At 43.7% G+C, this 20611-nt stretch overlaps 1 protein-coding gene across 2 annotated transcripts; it reads left to right on the top strand.

The window, feature by feature from the left end:
• The first annotated feature begins 65 nt into the window (after nt 1-65).
• Nucleotides 66-20329, top strand: LOC136785971 (U1 small nuclear ribonucleoprotein 70 kDa-like). Of its 2 annotated transcripts, none has more exons than XM_066747360.1 (3): nt 66-209; nt 17788-18370; nt 19714-20329. In XM_066747360.1, exons 2-3 carry the CDS (start codon nt 17892-17894, stop codon nt 19811-19813), a joined length of 579 nt encoding a protein of 192 aa, XP_066603457.1. In that variant the 5' UTR covers nt 66-209; nt 17788-17891; the 3' UTR covers nt 19814-20329. The 2 variants fall into 2 exon arrangements, with proteins under 2 accessions (XP_066603457.1, XP_066603458.1); XM_066747361.1 differs by lacking the exon at nt 66-209 and adding an exon at nt 8415-8591.
• The last annotated feature ends 282 nt before the right edge of the window (nt 20330-20611 follow it).

Raw genomic sequence — 20611 nt, 5'->3', positions numbered from 1 at the left:
GATCTCGGTTTTAACCAGTTCGACTTTCGTAGTTGAGTCGTTTGCCGCGAGGGCGCGTGGAGGTTTGTTACAAGATGGCGGGTGAGTGAGTGCCTGTGGATCCGACGAGGCTGTCCAAAAGCACGAGGGATTTTGCGCTAACCCGTGGTGTTTGTGGGTTTCAGATATATCCTACATCCAGGTTGTCGACGTACCATACTCGGATGAGGGTAAGTACCGTCACCAAAACGCATTATAAGAGGTTGTAATCGTGAGCGGAAGGGGTCGGTACACGGTAGTCGGTCATTCGGCACCGTTACCCCACTACCAAAGCATGCCAGTCTCCTGGCGTGCGTGCGTGCATGCGTGCGTGCGATCGTATTATTTCTTCTACCTATCTAATTATCCGTAACTAGCTTCTATGCTCATCTATACAAGTTTCGAAGGTTATGTGGCTATGACGAACGCGAATTTGCCTACGAGAAACATATTCTTTTAACGTTTATGGAATGTCACGCTGTAAGTTTGCTGTGCCGAGTCGAGGCGTATGTCACGCTGAGATTCTCACATGCGCGAAAACCCAGCACAGGATAGTACACGCACGTCGCAAATCCTGAGAATGTTTCGAGGTTTCAATGGCGTTTTATCAGTCAGGGGGCGCCACGCACCACGCCGCGCTCTGTTTACTTGGTCGTAGCGGTCGTAGCTTTGAAATAAAAGAAAACATGATACAAAATTAAAGACTGAATACCGTCGAAGCTTCGTCATTCCGCCTTATCATAATAAACCCCTCTTCACCCGTTTGTACTTGCTGAAACAATAACATTTACTTTTTAGACATATAGTTTATAGGTTATGATGAAAAAGGTATGAATTCATCGAATGGTTGGTAAATAAATGTTAGATCCATTTCTTGCGTTTCATCGTTTGCTTAAATTACAATGAAAATTACATTAAGCTTGGTGTCCTCCTTTGACAATGATAACGTTACAAATATGTTACTTGCATTTAAAGCATCGACGAGCATCTCTAGATGATTTGTGTAGCTCATGAAGAATTTATTGGAAATGGCGTACTCGGTGCGCGCGATCTCTTATTTTCCTCATGACGTGGGAAAGTGTGAATTCTTATCGAGACGTACTGGACTCTGTGGGCAGATAAAACCCACGTTCTACGTGTGTGGGACTGCTTGCTACTTCCTTTCCCCTCTTGGCTCTCTCATCTCCTTTACTTTCTTGCTCCAAAGCTGGTCTCTCTCTCTCTCTCTCTCTCTCTCTCTCTCTCGGACATACAATCTCGTTCCAACTGTTGCTGCTAACTCGTAGCTGGTCCTAGTTGGCTTTATCTAACATTCCAGAGGTCGTTTATCAGCCTGGTTGGCTTATATTCTCTTACGCGGCCAGATAGAAAAGCGTTCGAACCAGTGCCCTTCCGATCCTCCAGAACGGCGACGAGATCTAGATCAAATCGACCTTCAGAATCGTGATCAGATGTCTATTTATGACAGCTGCATATTACCAGCAGCATCAATTGTATTATTTCCCTACTTGCTACTTTCAAGTTCAACGATGTTATTTAGTTGTCGTTTCACAATTGCATTTAATAATGTTGTGTTTATCGCCATTTTATACGGTTAGCATTATATATATGTTTTCCAAAAGACTATTCAATCCCAGCATTTTTTTTTTCTTTTACTCGACTGGGTAGTAGTAATAAGTTGGCGTAGATTCATATTAATGCACAACGACTTATCGCCGAGCCAAGCGCGACAAACGTTTATAGGTTTCTTCAAGGATACCGCTGTCAACGTGTACTAGTAACTATGGAAGCCGTCTTATAACTGGTGTAGTAATAAGTTACGATTATGCAAAGTATTTAACTGTGTAGAGTGTGCTATCTAGGGACTTGTACACGCGTTTTTCGAGTACCAATAATTCCTTTTAACGAATGTAATCCGAATAAGATCTCGAACATTATTACCACGGGTATTTTATTGCTACTTTACACTTAATAAATTGTACAATCGACGAAAAATCAGTAGGTATATAGCTACGCGTATACGATTAGAGGTATGTACAGCACAGTCGTGGTCGGTTAATTTCGCGCGCGCGCGCGCGCGCGCGCATCATCCGTTAATGACAAAAGAAAAGTTTTCTTTCGCTCGCGCGTAACGTTGATGTCGATCGAAAAGATTAGTAGCGGTAAGTATAAGAGGTGAAGGGGGAAAATAAGGAGGAGGTGGAGGGGAGGGGTTTCGCACGCAAGAAGGAGAGGCTTCGAGAACGAGTATAGGTGGTTATATAGAGAAACTTTAATTTCTTGGCATTATGAGGAGTTCTTTGCCCTTTCAGCCTTTTGAGTCTGGTGGTCTGTTTTTGATAGGAGGCCACGTCGTCTAGACGCACCAGGGGTTGCCCAGGCTTTTATAATGGCAACGAAATGCACCCCTCGGTGCTCGACGCAAAAATACCGGTTTTTCGCTTTTGCTTCGCCAACAACTCCACACTCCCCCCTTTTCTCTCGTTACCCTTCAATTCCACCAATATCTTACCATGTAACAGAAAAAGTATTTATTTCTCCTTGGTGAAATCCATGCAGGAGATTCTCTGTACGAGGAGAGGCCGGCACCGATTCGAGCTTTCCGCTGAAAAAGCCTTGTAAAATCCGTCCAATGCAGAAAGCTTCCGAGGAACGTTGGTACAACCTGACATAGAGACACGGGTATACGCGTGTATATTTTCGATACGTGAATGAAATTCGAAAGTAAGAAGAGAGAAACAATCGAGCAAACTACGCGCTTCTACAGTATATAGTATATGTAGATTGTTGTTGTCGGTGAATATATTGCACGCGGGGTCTGGTCTTATTGGAAGAATACTGAAAGAAGCGAGGAGCAGAGAGAAGCTGAGCGGTGGCGCCGCCTGGCGTCGTTGAGACGGACGCTCGAATGGCGGCCCGATTATTACATGACATTCCTCGAATACCATTCGGACCTCCCTCGTCTCCTCCAATGGACAACGACTTGTCCTCCTTTCTCCGGCTCCCTCCCTCTCTCTCTCTCTCTCTCTCTCTCTCTCTCTCTCGCACTGTTCTCCTCGCATTCTTCTACCCTATCAGTCTCATTCCATATTATTCCTCCTCTCGTGCTTGGTACGCGGGTGTGGAGGGGGGAGCGGCAGTGGCGGCGGCGAATCTTCCAAGAGGCAAAAGGCTCCGGAGTCCAAAGTAAGCCCGCGATACGAATGATAAACGCCTTCTCCCGAGTGGGAAGGGGGAGATGTTGGTTGGTGGAGGGGGAGGGGGGGAGGTAGAGAGGGAGAGGGCTCTTCTCCACTTCTCTCGTTCTCCCATCAATTCGCCTTCCAGCGGACGATGTCTTTCTCGCTCGGGCTTATTCCACCGAGCTCTCTTCGGCATAGTTGTTCGGCTCTTTCGCGTCCTCTCCCGTCGAAGAGGAAGCGCGCGATCGAGCATCAGCAGCCGCGCCCTAACGAGAGTCGTCTCTCGCTCGTTCGCTCGCGCACACCAATATCCCTTTTGCCTCTGCCAACCAAAAAATATCCACCGAAGAATTCCTCAGGCACAGCGCCCTATTACTTTTTGCAAATATTTCTCTCCATCCTCAACATTTCTTCGATCGTTCAAATGCGCTGGGGCGTCTCGTTATCGATGATATTCGTCAAATAGACGAGAGGAAGGATCGATTTGCCGGCGCTTATTACTGTAGTGGGCCAGCAGCGCACAGGTTTATAGCAAGCCCCCGAGGACACGAGCTGACACCCTGTTGCGGAGAGTATACTCTCTAGTGGTGGTAGTAGTAGTAGTAGTAGTAGCAGTGGAGAGATAGTATACGATTCTTCCTGAACCACCAACGAACCCATTCATAAAGACGAAGCCGTGACTAACGAGTTAGGAAAAACCAGCACGAGCTCTTTCTATCTCTAAAGAACCACTGTTTTTTACCAAGTTTTTTTTCCTTCCTGTCTTCGCCTCTCTCTCTCTTTCTCTCCAGCCAACTGGCCTTAGCAACGACGACGAGTCAAACGACGACACCACTCTCCTTACCCCGCTGAGTAGCAGATAAGTTTAATTAACGTAGCTTTGCCGAGAAAGAATTCCTAAATCGACGAGATGGCCATTCGCTCCGACAGAAATACCAGGAACCTTTAAAATCTTTCTACTACTTCATTAGGACCAGTTGGGAGGAGGAGAGATGGTCTCGCGGAGCAGCTATTATCTATCGGAAAGGAATACCTTCGATTTACCAAATATAATACCGCTACCCAATGTCGTCAATCGCTATTCTCGCCATATCCAATTTACTTGGACGTAAAAAACTGCCCTCTATTATTAGGGATTCATTCATGTACTCGAATCGCTCGATAATGTAAAATACGTAATAAAGTCGCGGAAATTTGCGAATTAGCCGGTTTGACGGGATTCTCCAACAGGTTGGAATTTTCTATATCCATTTGGCCGCAAGTCGTAAGAAACTGTGAGAATCGTGGAAATGCAGTGACAGATGGAGCTTGGAAAGAGACAAGTAGCCTTTTTAGAAGATCATTTCCGCGTTCTCGAGCGCTAGCTGACCTCCAGACAGGACACCCGAGGCCGACTATGAGGGTGTAGGTAGGTAGAGGCAGGCATTTCTTCGTACTCTTCGTATAGCTGCCAATGGCATTGTCTCAGGTTACTCGCTAACAACCAGGAAATTGCGGTTCAACTTGCAAGTTCTTCGATTTACCGGATTACTTCGAAGGGCATAGATGGCCGGACTCCGACCATGGTCTCCCTCCCCCTTTTCCCATCGCTACACGAGTCTCCCTCTACCTCGAACGTGTCCTATCAAGACTGAGGAGCAACCTTGCACTAATACGCTTCGAGCCTTGCCGTAATTATTACTTAACCATTGGCAGCCAAAGCGTCTTACGGAAATTTTCCATAAATTGCCGAGCTAATTCTAAGGATTAGACCGAGTACTATTTTCGAATAATGGCAAAACTTGCTCGACCGCCACCGCTTTCAACCACCACCTAGCATTCACCACCGAAATAATAATCAACTAAACGACATTTTTCCACAAGCCCCCTACCCGTATATATTACCGGGCCTCTGGAGGAACGTCAAACGCGCGATTTTTCAGTTTTTCGTAGAAAAATGTTTCGCTAATTTAGCGATCGCTGTATCTTTTCCTTCGAAGCTCGCACTGCGGAGCGACGCGTTGTTGCGTATTTTTCGTCCCACTTCGTACAGTCTTATACGTCATATATTCGAAGATAAGTGGGAAGACGCGCAAGAGGACAAAGTGCACGCTTGAAACGCGATAGTATAGCAATAATCGTGAGGGATGATCGCAGGAGAAACTTGGGGAATATTATGAAGACGTTAAGACGCATGCATGCCGATGAAAAAAGGAGGAGGAACTCTGTGTGGTACGTACGTCTATATATATATATAAAGTCCATGTGAATGAATCGGATGGTTAATACCCGATGATAATCTAAGGTTAATCCAGGGAATGTCCGATAAGTCCATTAATCAAATCTAACGGGGAACGCGCAGTGACATTCTTTTCTCTACAAATGTGTATTACTACTAACCGTACATACCTGTAGTACATATATATTGTACCGCATAAACAGAGCAACGTATATGTATGTACGTACATGCGATAGGAAAAAAAAGCAGCGAGTTGCTGTGTTATCAGGTGCTTACCAAGCAAGGATTTCGTAATCGTTTCCCCCCTGTCCCTTCCCCTTCCTTCCCTCTCTCTTTCTTCTTTTCTCGTTTCTCATCCATTCCCCTTTCGATCGCATTGTTTTCTCTCCCCCTCCCATTGACCGTACCAGGCCGGCTTTGCCGATTAGGCGACTTGACTGTAAACGTGGAAACTAGATTCTCAATGGGCGAGCCCGACATTCTTCGAGTCTTTTTTAGACACGTGTCGCATCGATGTCGTTCTCGAGTACGCATTCACTGCCATGTGGGTGCGCGTGTGTAAATAAAATTCCAGACGATGCAGCGTTCCAACGTCTCGGGAAACGGCGCGTTGCTCTTGGGGTGCATGAACTTTGGTACACTGCACCTTTGCTCGACTCGTCGTCAGCGCATGGCTCGTCCACTAATCTTCAACTCGCGCTTCTTACTAAACCACTTCATTTTTAATGTACTTATATTTTTGCAACTTGAAACATGACATTTTTCATATTATTTAACCTTGTTCAAACGTCTTATTTTTTCTCAGATTTCTGATAAGTTAATCTTTAGAGTGGGTGAAGTTGACACCTCAATTATGGAATTCTATGGTTCTCATTGGAGTTTTAACTTTATTTTGACTCCCTAAAGGATACTTAGCTATTGAAAAAAGAGATTTGGTCTTTAAAGTCGCCATAGTTACGATTCGAAAACAGGGAGCTAATTTCACACCTAATTTTTACATAGAATAGTTCTCAATAGTTTAATCGCTTCTCTCTAACTTCCTTTAGGGTTTCTTGTAAGTAACGAGGATTTCTAATGAAAAATCATTAATTGAAAATGAAATATTGTCCTAAATTTATAATATTACTTCTATCGACTAAAAAAATGTATTCTCAAGAGTTATAGTAGTTCTGGCTATAGTTTTGCATCTCTTTTGAAGAAAACAAAAAGCTATGTTTTTGGAAGAAAGCTATAGGATCAATGAATAAAAAGTTGTGCGAACTTGAAGATCAATGATAATACAAAATTCAAATGTATACCAAAAATCAACCTTCAATGTCAAATAACTTTTACTCATTGGTCCTACAGATTCATACAAAAAATTATTTTTGTTTTCTTTAAGAGGAATACAGAAAAGCGGCCAGAATTACTGGAACTCTTGAGAATAATTTTGTTCAGTCGATAGAAGCAATATTATAAATTTAGGACATTTCATTTCAGTTAATGATTTTTCATTAAAAATCCTTTTTTCCTATGGAGAACTTTATAGGATGCTAAAGAAAACGATTAATCCATTGAGAGAGCTATTCTACCAAAAAATTAGGTGTAAAGTTAGCTCCCAGTTTTTTAATCGCAATTATGGCAGCTTTAAATGTCAGATAGAACCCTTTTTTTAATAGCAAAGACCTCTTTAGAGAGCGAAGAAGAAGCTAAAACTCTAATGAAAACTACGGAATGCCATAGCTAGGGAGCCAAGTTCACACACCCTAATCTTTGTAGATACAGCCTTAGTCGTGTATGGCTGTATTTTTAATGATGAGACTCGCTGTTGCAAGGTCCATACCTGTGCACCAGCATCGCCGCACCCTCTGATAGGATGTAAATCTTTTCTTTGGATTGCTATACATATATATATATATATATAATAGTCCTTGGTTCAAGCTTAGTTTCGTACAGCAGCGGTATAGAAGGCTTGCTCGTTCAGTATATATATAGTACTAATACGATTGCTTTATTTCTCTGGCACATGGGAGAGACGTTGCCTTCTACTTAGACATGCTAATTTTATCTACATCCTTTCCAAGGTTGAATATATAAGCAGTTCGTTATAAGGATATGCTGTTGAAATAGTTACAAGGCAAAGAAGGTGTGCGCGCGATAGTATCGTATTTACTATTCTGCCTCATAATTCAATGAAGATTCCTCCTTGAAGCTCGATAAGACGTCGAGGAGAATTTTTCAAAGTATCGTCCTTCCTCTTCTTGAACATATATATATATATATATATATATAAGAGAGAGAGAGAGAGAGAGAGAGATTACGCGCTCGGTTGAATAATAGAATGGCCGTACGAGAATATCCATCCACTCGAAAGTAGAGAATCGTTTTTATCATGAAGCTCCCCTCGTGGCTCGTACTACTATTCTCGAAGGTCCTTCGGTTAACCTAAATTCAGACACGGCTGGTAATCGATCGGTTTCTGAGCTTCTCGACTCGACTCGACTCGACTCGACTCGATTCGACTCGACTCGTTTCACGCGCTGACATATGTATCTGTCTATATGCATGTTTGTATATAGGGTTACGTCCCTGACCAATTAATTTCGAAAAATTAAAATTATTTTATTAAAAGAAATAAGATAGTTGAATGTAATCCCATATGCCAGAATCAGCAGCCACCATCGCCAGGACCTTATCTTTGCCTACGTTTGCATCTTGCATCGTACGACTGAAAGTCTGTGAGAGAATTCTACCTCCCACTCACTCTAAGATGCTTTACTTCTTATTGGTCAAAGATAGGATAAATTCATTTTAAAAAAACGTTTTGATTGGCTTAGCCATCTCTCTGGATCACGATCCAGGACCCGGCGTCGATTAATTTGATTAGTCTTTAGCAAGTACTAATTGTACCTTCAACAAGAACAGTCTTGCAAGGCTCTCTTATACTTGTTATGGTTAATACTAAAAACCATTTAAAATCATCGTAGTTTACTCAACAAAGTGTTATCCCTCAATAATAAAATCCTCCATCGAACTTCCTACAGCTACTACCAGCTGGTAGGCAGCGGACACTGGAGCCCACAACAAAATCTGTTCCTGAGTTTACTACACAATTTAGGACATAACAATAGTATATGCTATATAGCTGTTACCGTTCGGGAAGCATTCTGACAAATCCGAAAGGCCCCGCTCTGGTATGTACACTTATATTACCCTTTCATCGTCCTCCAAACTGTCATCCAAGCTTGATTATACCGTCCCAATAACTCTCGTAATAATATCGTCGCTGCTGCTTTTTTAAGACTTCCTGCTACCGAATTACATTTCTCAATGAACCTGGATATATTTCTGACGACGCGTCATTTCAGAATAGAAGAGCAGAAAATTTCCCGCGAGTTAATCTTAGGGCATGGTTGACAATAAAAGTGGACTGCCCTTACATTCCTGGCCAGTGTGTCGCGCGCTATTTTAAGCCTGAACTTTGATAAACTTACCGCAGTCTCTTAATTAAAGCAACGCGCTCCTTAATTGTTATTATTACGTCGACACCAGACGGGGGATTATCGTCTTTTAACTTTACAGCTTAGACCCAATTATAAAACTACTTTTCTCTCCGATGATTACAATCTTATTGCGTTAAGAAAACAGCAGCAGAGCAGCAGCAGCTCACCAGCAGACGCGAGGAGCTCCTTATTATTATACTCTCTTATACACAGTCTCTCGGTCCATCTTATTTATTTACTTCCTACAACCTCTCTCTTCTCACGATTGCCATAAAATGTTCGCTCGCTTCTATACATCCAACGGAATTGTGTATTTATAGCACCTGTATCGTTTTATAGGTGCAAATCAAAAACAAAAACAAAAATACTTGTGGAACCTTTGTACTTTATACTTTTTCAATATTTCTTCGGAGCTGTTTTCATTCTCGCAAGAAGCGTGGAAAGCTTTGTATTACATTTTACTCAAGTGAAAGCAATGGGATAAAGTGAAGATGCCAGCAATGAAGGGATGATTCTTGATACCGTTCGAGGATAGCTTTTTATCGTAGCTTTCCTTCATTCTCCTCTCTTTTCTCTCTCAGTTTAATAATAAAGAAATACATATAGATATATCCAAAAAAAAAAAAAAGAAAACTTTATTATTGTTGAACAGACATCGAGAGACGTTTATAAGCCAAATGTAATAACACATTCCCATTCATTTTTTTATTACTGTTTTTTTTTTATTTTATTTTTTATGAAGTACAAACTTATTTGTATTCTCTATCCTTGCAATGTTATTTTCAGTGATTAGTTCACTAACCGTAAGTATCGCTACAAATATTTCGTTTATTTCTATATTGTTATAAAATATCGAAGAAAATTTGCGAAGAAAGACTAGAAAAATGGACGAATGATCGACGAGTCGAGTCCTCGATAAGCCCGAAGGGTTGGCGAAATGTCTTTGGTTTTTTGATGCACAGCTCCTTGAAAGAGACTCATAGGTTCCATGTAACTCTCGGAGAAAGCTATATCTTACATTTGCATAGGATCTATGACTCTTTTTCGAGCAGAGAAATGCTTCTTTTTTTTTCTTTTTATTAATTTAAAGAGGTTAATAGAAACATTAGTCACTGAAAACGGAAGGAGCAATATTCATTCTCTGGTGGTATATATAAGGAAGCTCTTATTTTTTTGTCTGATTCACTACGCAAAGCTACGTGCGTGTCATGCTACGCCACTGTGTAGCGAGCGTACGCTCACTATAGAATGATACAATCAATGAATGACTGACTGCGTAGCGTGACGTAGTCGCGCATGGTGACCGTGATGACTTATCTACCAGCAGTCTTCCTGCTGGCCCTCAAACCTCCTATAAATTCTCCTTTTACCCTTGCCACGTACAATATATATGGCATATATACTACTTCCACGCCCTCTATCTCACCTTTCTCCCCCCCCCCCCCCTCTATACTAATAGAGAGACACGCGACACACGCGCAAGCCTCCATTCTCGCATGTATATCCGAAAGAGAAAAATATTTCTCCAAGCATGGCCGAGTAAGTGTTTGTACGAGCAACCGATGCATCATGCTATAGCGCAATCAATGAATGACTGCGTATAGGTGCAAATAGGTTGGGGCAGGCGCGCGCGCGCGCACTCTCACTGACCCTCGTGCCTTTTCTTATCATCTAAAACTCTTTTTTCCCACCCTCGCACTACTTTTTCTCCTCGCTAACCTCCGCTTATTCAATCCCTTCTCACTTTCTTCCTCCCTTTCTCTCAGCAGCCCCACCCACCCACTCTCCCCCCTCCTTCTCTTCTACATACTGCAATATCGCTTCAAACTCTTTTTCCTTCCTTTTTTTATCGCGCTCCTCTCAAAACCCTCCAGTCAACACTGAATTTCAGCCCTAATATTCTCCAACACAGTTTACGTTCTCCTCTCTATACCATACATGCACATCAATAATCATATATATGTATAGGAATTAAGCCATGAATATAAAATTTGTTCAAGATATTAAATAAAGCGGCAATGGAGAGATATATTGTTTGTTGAAAAATGATAAATTTTGGACGCAAGATGAGTTTACCGGTATTTTATATATATATAACGATGAGAGAGAATGCTAGGATCGAGGTGAGAAATGGAACAGAGTATGTGGTGCGAGAGGACGTGGTTGGCGAGGACGACGGCGATGACGGCGTGTTTTTGTCGGCAGCTTCCCGCGAAGGACTCGACGTTCCGGTGGACTGAAAGGAGGGACGACGCTTCTCTCTCTCTCTCTCTCTCTCTCTCTCTCTCTCGCGCGCGCGCGCGCGCTCCGTCGGTCTCCTTCCGATGGGCCGCTCACTCTACACTACCACCGCGCGCTGGGGGGGTTGGTTGGGTTGGAGTATCGATCGGCGCCGGCTATGTTAGCGTTGGCGGGTTCGGCGGGCGTCGGCGTCGGTTTCAGCCTCGGCGTCGGCGTGGAGAAGCGAAAGTTGAGCCGCCTGGCGGCGCTCCGGTCGTTTTCGCGACGGTGGCGACGGCGCTCTACGGGCTTTACCGCCCCTGGGGGGCGGTGGAGGTCACAGACCAATCGCACCCACGGCGAAACCGGCGAACAACCCGGCGTGTCTTGAAGCGTCCGCCACGTTGAGAGAGTGCAATTTTCGCGAGTTTCCACGGACTGGCTCCTCCTACCTCTCTCTCAGCTCCAACTTTCTTCCTTCGATCCCAATTAGCCGTATCTTCTACCGCGAAAAGTGCTTCCTAAATATTTCTCGAGCCTCCTTCACTTTTCTCCCACGATAACCTTTGTCCTTGCCACTTTGGTCGTGCTCGCGAGCACCAGTGAACGTACAACGTCGCGAGGATAGCAGCACCTTGCTGCAACGCAATTTACCTTCAGTCTCTCTCACTCCCTCTCTCTCTCTCTCTCTCTCTCAGGCCAAAATTCCTCTCTCCAACGGCAAAGCAACCTTCTCCCAACGAAACTAACGATTGGCGCGAGCTCGGCGAAACGAGCAAACGTGTATCTCTGATCGTGCGAGGACGTTACGTAATTTGTGTTAAGCGCGATTGTGTCTCGTGGACACCTGATGCCATCTCTTTCGCTCTTCGCCAATATTCGCAGATATTTCACTTTGCTATATATATATATATAGATTCTCCTTACCGACTTGCCACAGGCTTATTTTCCTCGAGTCTCCCATTGAAAATGTTATAACTCATCCTGCAGCGTTCCATCTCGAGTCTTGTGTTAAGTTACGGAAGGAATAACTCGAGGAATTTTCTTTCTCCCCGACTACTTTGGTTTATCGTCTGGCAAGTTTAATGGTTGAAATAAGTTTAGAGAAGTGAGATGTGGAGTTTTAGTAGCGGCTACGCATGGCAGTTTTGGCCAAAGGATGCTGGAAAATGCCGGCTCGAGACTACGTTCGTCCGACCACGACGACAACAGCGACGACTCTGCCTTATTTTCCGACCACGGTTCCCACATCTGCCACCGAAACCAACCAAGATCGCTTCATCGAGTTCCGATCGGCGTTCGTTCGACTCGTTACGTCCTGCTTTTCTTCCTTACGACGATCCTTAGAAGAGGAGCGGGGGAGGAGGGGGGGGGGGTGTTCACCACTGGCCAGTGCAATTTTCCTGTCCCCGAGGATCCGATGAAAAATGATGCAGCCTTCGGGGCAAATCTGGAATGCGCGAGTTAAATAAAGTCGAGTGTGCTTAGTGGGTGATTAAAGTGTGTCATTTTTGTTTCCTTAAGAAGGTTCGACCGTTGTGCGGATAATCCCGATCATGCGGATATTAAAAGAAGAATTAAACTTGGGTGACATTTGGATGACGAAGAGGTGAGAACCCGTTACGAGATGCCGGTATGTTATGTGTCATTCCACGTACATTGCCGAGAGATCTCTTGCAGGATGTTGCGTCACGTTACATGACGATGAATAATCATTATACGCCACAGTTATAACATGCACTATCTCTCTACACACACGGCTGCACATATGTGTATACCACTAGCTTAAGAGTAACGTTCACACACACACATACACATATGTATGTGTATCCACGCTCGATGCAAATGAAATTTAATCACGTTTCTTACAATTGGTCCTCCCTTAATTCACACCCAATCACATCCTACTTATCCATTCGAACTTATGAAGAATTTATAAACAATCGCACGGGATTGTAGGAGGAGAAAGTGGAATGAAAATCATACATTGTTCGATTCGAGGGGAAATTGATGAATTCCACGTGAGAGAGCGCAGCGCGGGGCAAGTTGCTCGACGATGCGAGCGAAAATATAAGCGCGAGGCGGTGCGCCAGCCAGAAGAGAGAGAGAAGAAAATCTTGCGATGACTCGTTTGTTTTGCAAGCCCCAAGGGTCCATAATGGTTGCTGCTTATTGATCTATCCCCGCGCGTCTTTCTTACGCTTTTCTTTTTCCTTTCACTCTTAAGGCTCGTCTCCTATCGTCATCGTTACCTATACGACTACTATGGTGAAGGACGATGGACGAAGGATCGAGCGACGAGCACACACACACACACACACACACACACACACACACACACACACACACACGCCGAACAGCGGGATGGAGTGTGCGCTAGTTTCGCCTTAGAACCTCCGATGTACCTACTTCGCCCCCCCCCCCCTCCCCCTCTTCAACTCCACTCCCTATATCCTTATGCTTTCTATATAACCGAGCAGAAAAAACATCAAAACATTTCCCTCCTCTCATATACACAAACAACGCTACCGAGTCACTGTGAAATCTTTCGTGGTCACAGAGCTCATCGTCAAGATTAATTGTAAGCTTGGTTAAAAATTAATAAAAAATTCAATTTCCTTTAAATTTACAGTCCATCCATTCTCCGTACACTCTATTGTTTGTATTTTAATTTTTCATAGTTTTACCATTTCTTCCTAAAAACTTAGTCCAGTCTTTTTTGCTACTATTAATTTATTGCACTAATAATTGGTAATATACAGACGTGTATATTCTGTTTTTATTAGAATGCGACGTGAAAGGTTTATTCAAATTTGTAATTCTTTATTTGACGTTAATGAATATTAATCCCCGAATTGAATAACTAGCGTTCCGCGTGCTCGGAGAAGGATATCTGTGTGTATCTCAATAGTAGCACCAATATACTTCTCAAATGATATTCCTATCACGTAAACGCCGCTGTGAAATTCGATAATTCTGCCTAGAAATACCGACAAACACTAACGCTATGCGGCGATGAAATTAAATGAAACTGCTGATAAAAATATGTTTCTGGGAATATAAAAATAACAATTAATTAATGCAAACTTGATTGGCTCTCCCGGTTGAACGTTATTCCTTCAAAATGGTTGAAATGTCGAGAGCGTGGCGATTCGCTTTTACCAGTGTATTAAACTTGATTACATACGTCGAGTATTCATTCCAAGTTTACAAACAAATTTCCTTTTGTAGTCTCAAATGTAATTCTTGAGATTCGCATAGTCAATGTAATTCGCAGAACGGGATCGATATAATTATTCTTTATCCATTGTGTATCACACGCATACACGATACACTTGTGTGACACATTTGTTATAATTACTATATTCCGAAAAAATTCATCAATGTCGCTTCGTTTCATTCATGATGAATCATTCTATGAATCATATTACGTTATGATAGTAGTTTGACGGGCATCGCGTAGACCGGTTCAATACCAGATAATCAACATTTTCCAAGAATCGAAGACTGCAAAATACAACGCTTAATCGGCTTATGGGATTGATAGTCATCATCAAGTACTAATACACATAGAATGTTGCAGGATCCCAAAAGATGGCTTCTCTCGTTCCATTAACAACTCTTAAAAATCACAGATGTTCTTTTAGAAATTTTTATTAACATAAATCTCTAGCCCGACTGCATGATAAAATAATTTTTCATTGATCTAATGTAATAACATTTCTAGAGTTTCCTTTCACATACATACATAGAATATGTGCGCTCGCGCGCGTACGCGGTACGTGCTAACTTCGGTTTAAGTTAAAATCCCATTTTTCTGAGTGGACAGAAGAAGAAACTTATTACGCGGAGCCCGGAGAATGGCCGGCCTATCGTATTAACCGTAGAACAGAAACCCAGTAATTACTTTGTAGGATCGCGAGGACTGTCCTCTACCCAACCCAATGTATAACCTGGTGCTTCAGTTATTAACATGGTTGGATAGTAATAGTGGTCCTGTTAATCGACCACAAAATAGTTGACGCCTTTCACGAAATTATCAGCTACTCCGAATCGGAGTAACCGAGCATTTGAATTTTTAATTATTCCAAGTCTTCGTAAGAATCGATCAATTCCTCCCCATTAAATTTGGCCAATATCGAAAGAAAGAGCGAGAGTTTATTTGAGAAATAATTGGCAGGAGAGTGTGTGGTCCGGTAGTATAGTCTCAGCGGGTGGAGTTTATTTTGATGAAAATATAAGGTAGCTACCGGTATACGCCGGGAGCATCGATGATGTCATTGATCTCTGGGAGTTGCGGGAACGGGTCAACATCCGTCTGGTCAATTGGGATGAGGATCCTCCGCGAGTCTTTCTCCACTTGGAATCAGACGTGAACAGCTTCTTTCTCAAAGATACTTGAATAAAATGGAAATAATAAAAGTAGAAAAGGGGAGGGAGGAGAGAGAGAGAAGAAGTAAGGAACCGACATTGGCAAAAGGGGTGCATGCATGACCCTGAACCCAACCGCTACGGCACTCAGTACAGGGGTGCGAACCCTAGAATAGGACAGAGATAAAATGATGTAGAGAGGAGTGAAAACGATGTAGGGATGGAGAGAGTGGGGTGCGCTATAGTAAGCGCGCGCGTGAGAGAGAGAGAGGGGGGGGGCGAGCGAGGGGTTGAAGGGAGAAAGAGGATCTTGTCAGGAGGAAGAAAGAGGAAAAGCAGTGGAGGACGTGACTGATAGAGGGAGAGAGAGAGAGAGAGAGAGACTGGCAGAGTAGAGCCCCCGGGATCAATACTCCCGCGTCTTGCGATCATTCATCTTGCCACGCCCCTCTGCTCTCTCCACACTCTGCTTATCTCTGTCTCTACTTGTATACTTTTCACTCTCTCGCTCTATCCCTCTTTATTCTGGCGTCTTCTCACCCCTCTATAGCACAGCAGCAGTAGCAGTAGTGGTAGTAGTAGTAGTTACCCCTCGTAAAGTCCTCTCTCCTCGCCACCGTTTGGTACCCAATCGTGGTATCCATTACCGTGCTTGGCTTAAAGAGTGATGGTGGGATATGCCGGGAAAGGGAATAGACCGTATATATTTAAAGAGAAAGAATATAGGAGAGATTCCCCAACTATTAGCAACTCGTCTTCGTCGTCGACGTTGTACCAGAGTCAGTGCAGTACAGAGTAGCAGCGCTTGTGTAGCGTGTGCATGTATGTACATACGACTCTTCTGCACTTGACTCGACGTTGCACGTGATTCAAATGAGTTTCCAGATTGCAAACTCTCTTCCTCTATCTATCTACCGACTCTATATATACTGCTTATTGCTGTCCCAGTCGCGTCGTGTTCACTCGGCGTGGCTGCTGCCGCTGTCTATATGGTTCTCCGCATTGCAAAGAAGAGGAGGAGGGGGGGGGGGGAGGTCGAAACAGGCTTAGAGGGAAGGGAAGGTGGATGCCTGTTCCGGATATAAAGGGCTTACCGTAACGCTCGATCGCTCCTGATAGGATTGAGGGTCACGATAAAAGAATGAAGAATCGGACAAACGGAAGTCTCCGTTCGATCAATATATATATATATATATAGATATACATTTCGCGTCTTACGTACATACGTCCTTTCTCTCCTTCCTTCCATCCTCCTCTCGTTGTCCAGTTACGCGCTCTTTTATACTCTTTTTCAACCCCCGCCCCCCCCCCCCCCCTTACCCCGTCCATTGTACACCGATCGCCTGACGGAGGCTCGTGCCATGGCACTGCCCGATATCGGAATATTCGACCTCTCGTCATTTTCTCTCCTCTTTTTTGCCATCTACCAAAGGCACTTGGAATTCCCAATGCTCGTCTGCGAGCGATTCCCTTTTTGCCCGATCCTTGCCGCGCGCATGATTTCATTGAATCTTGAATTTCCGCCGAGGCAAAAGTTTTCATGCGACGCGCGGTTTAACGAATCGTAAAATAATACTGCGCTCGGCAGACTCGAATTAAAGCGAAAAGAATCTTATGAAAAGGATCTCCCCGATAAGAGGAGTAATAGAGTATCGGCGAGGTTTGCTCGTAACGCCGAAAAAATGATGTTTAAGGCGAAAGGAGGAAGTTTATCGTTTGACAAGTTAGTCCGCGATCGAAAAGTCCATGTGTGCCGTCTCGAACGGTTAATATTAGTCGCGCGCGAGCTTCGGGACACGGACGCGCGCGCGCACACGTACACCTGTCCCAGGTTTATTTTGACACCAAGACATTGGAAAGAAACGTATAGTTGCGCTCGTCTCCCCCCAGTTTGCTTGCGATGGAATGTGCAATGTTTTCGCCTGAAAGAGGCTCACGTACCACGTACTTATCGTTTACCGAAGCAGAACACGTGGCTCGGCATTTCTAATGCGCGCCACTCTTCTTTCTCATTCAAACGAGCCTTCGTGCTCTCGAAGGAGCTAGAGATACAGTGGAATAAGAGAGCAACGTTTGCTCAGGGGAAACAAGAAATGCTTCTAAAAAGTGCGTTAAATAAATTCAAGTCTTCCAGCTGGAAGACGCGCGCGCGTCTCCAACCTTGGCGGAATAATTCGATGAAACGTACATACGAGGCGGTCGTAACGGTGATAATTGCATCTCCGCTGATAGAGAGCTGTGCCAATATGCGTGCACATACTAATGGTGATTTTCTTTCTGTCTCTGACTTTGGCAGCAACTGCAGCAGTAGCGGCAACGGCATCATCGACGGACAACGAGAACGAGATCGAGGAAGAGGCGAACGATAGTCGGACAACGGAAGCGGATTATGGGTCAGGTATGGGGAAGCTCGGAGGAGGTGGCAGAGGTGAGATCGCAGAAGACGAGGCCGTACAGACAGGAGACTTTGAGAGAAGCGAGAGGGGAGACTTTGAGAGAAGCGAGAGGGGAGACTTTGAGAGAAGCGAGAGGGGAGACTTTGAGAGAAGCGAGAGGGGAGATTTTGAGAGAAGCGAGAGGGGAGACTTTGAGAGAAGCGAGACAGGAGACTTTGAGCGCGCAGAGACCGAGGAGGGTGGCAGCGTCCAGGTCGGAGATTTTGATGGACGCGAGCGAAAGGTCATCGCAGATAAACACCCCCAAGCTCTCTTCGACAGAGTTAGAGTGGAGGAGTATGAGCAAATGCAGGGAAGAGAAACTCGCACAAATGAAGGCGGAGAGGATGAGGAAGGCGATGCAGCAGGAATAGGCGGGGGTGACTACATTATACAATTGACCAAGCTGCAACAGGACGCTACCTCCGAGTCTGCCATCTACAGGTGAGTACTTATCCTTCTACCGCTACTTGCACTGTCAAATTCAACCTACAGATATACACGCAAAAGAATGACAAAGAAAAGAAACGTAGCTCGATTCCCAAGATTGATATACGGAAAAATCCTAGGTGTGACCGTATAACGCAAATAATGGGTTTACACGAAACTCCTCTGAGTCTTAAAATGAAATCTTGGAAAGACGCAAATGACGTACGATTGCTCGTTCAATTTCAGATTAAGCTGTATAATTGATGTAATAGTCGTTGTATGTACCACACACACACTCTCTCTCTCTCTCTCTATATATATATATATATATATATACACTCTATAATGATTTAAGAAGAGGAGAGTTGCGACGCTCTTGTTTTTTCGGCGTCTCTCTCTCTCTCTTTCCGATATAGCCTGTATACATGCGTGGTGGTGCGTAATGGGTAAAAGTCTGTGGAAATTGGGTGTCGCGGGAAGAAGAGGCTATGTGGCACGATTGAAGAAACGTTAGCGGCCGGCCGGCCGGCCGGCTTGCTTGCTTGCTTGCTTGGCCAAATATACTCGGTGCGTCAGCGTCGCGGCGCGCGGCGTCACGTCCTCCCTTCTTCCTTCACCGACAATTGCCGGCCGCCTTGTTTGAGGTCAACGTCATCCGGCGCCCCTAATTCTCTCCTCCTTCCTCCTCCCCCCTCCCCCTCCATATCTCTCTCTCTCTCTCTCTCTCGTATTCTTCCCCCTAGTATCGTCTCGCTTTGCTACACAACTCTTCCCTCCTCCCCCTCCTCCTCCCCACCCCTCCCGCTCTACTCTGCCTCTTTCCTTCTCGCTTCTCCTCTCGACTCGACTCGACCTCGTCTCGGACGAGCGAACTTCGGTACGAGCCACCTACCTATGCTAAGACGGGGTCACGAGGGATTGGCCCGTAACAAAATCACAAATATTGCTCTCTATCTCCGCGGAACACCAATCGGATTATTTTGCCCATTGTCAGTTTGTATAAATCCCAACTGATATGTTGAAATCTTGTCTCTCGTTTGTTCTCCTGTTTTTTCCCTTCCCTCCCTCTAAAAAGACCATACGGCGGCAGGCAATTATGCGAAACGAATTCCAAGCAGTGAAAATGATAGAGAGATTCGGCTCGATCCTTTATCCGCCTGAAACCAGGATACAAGCCGATCTCCATTTGTAGGAATCGATATTAATCGCGTATATCGCTCGATTTTACAACGTTTTCGTACCTTTTAATTGACAGTGTAGATTTATGCGACGTAAAGCGTGTACTCGAGCGGTACACGATAAAAGAAACAAGTCAATGGATCTTAACCTTTGGTATTTTTCTGTTTTTATCTAATTAGGAAGGACCGGTCTCTCGCCAACACTTATTTTAAGCTATATATGTGCTCCGGAAGAAATGGCACGAGTTATTTTTCGAAAGGGAATTCATGGATTCATTAACACTAGGAACAATTCGTTATTCTTACAATTTACTATATTATTTTTCATAGACAAGAGAGAAATGTCAAATATTTTTTTTTTTTTTTTGCCAGTTTATATCATTTAATAGTCTACTAATGTAATCCAATGCAATGTTCTTTTTTTTGTTCATTGACAAGAGACAAATGTCAAATATTTTTGTTTTTTTTTTGCCAGTTTATATCATTTAATAGCCTACTAATGTAATCCAATGCAATGTTCTTTTTTTTGTTCATTGACAAGAGACAAATGTCAAATATTTTTGTTTTTTTTTTGCCAGTTTATATAATTCAATAGCCTACTAATGTAATCCAATGCAATGTTCTTTTTTTTGTTCATTGACAAGAGACAAATGTCAAATATTTTTGTTTTTTTTTTGCCAGTTTATATAATTCAATAGCCTACTAATGTAATCCAATGCTTTGTTCTTTTTTTTGTTATTGACAATGTAACACAATTGCTATATTCATGTTATAATAAATTTTCTATAGAACTCTATTACGTCACCTACGAACCATTCTTTCCAGGAGAACAAATTTTACCAGGAATTTCTTTCTCTGTATATACCGATTAAAATGTCAAAGTACGAGGGTCAAAGATAATCATAAAGCTCGAGTATAAAGGTCTTCCTCGAATGTGGTATACGTATTGGTTCTTGCAGGTGTCAAGAGGCCATAGACCATGTAATTAAAGGCGGGTTTCGTAACTGCACGCGTTCTTGGACGGTTTCCGATTGGTCGCAACCGGAGACAACGAACGTGAAATTGCTCGCTTACCAGA

This window comes from Prorops nasuta, unplaced genomic scaffold (genome assembly GCF_024137725.1).
Source record: "Prorops nasuta isolate Cenicafe-Biocafe unplaced genomic scaffold, Cenicafe_Pnas_1.2 PNAS00003, whole genome shotgun sequence".
NCBI classification, from domain to species: Eukaryota; Metazoa; Arthropoda; class Insecta; order Hymenoptera; family Bethylidae; genus Prorops; species Prorops nasuta.
This window is presented reverse-complemented; position numbering and strand designations above follow the sequence as displayed.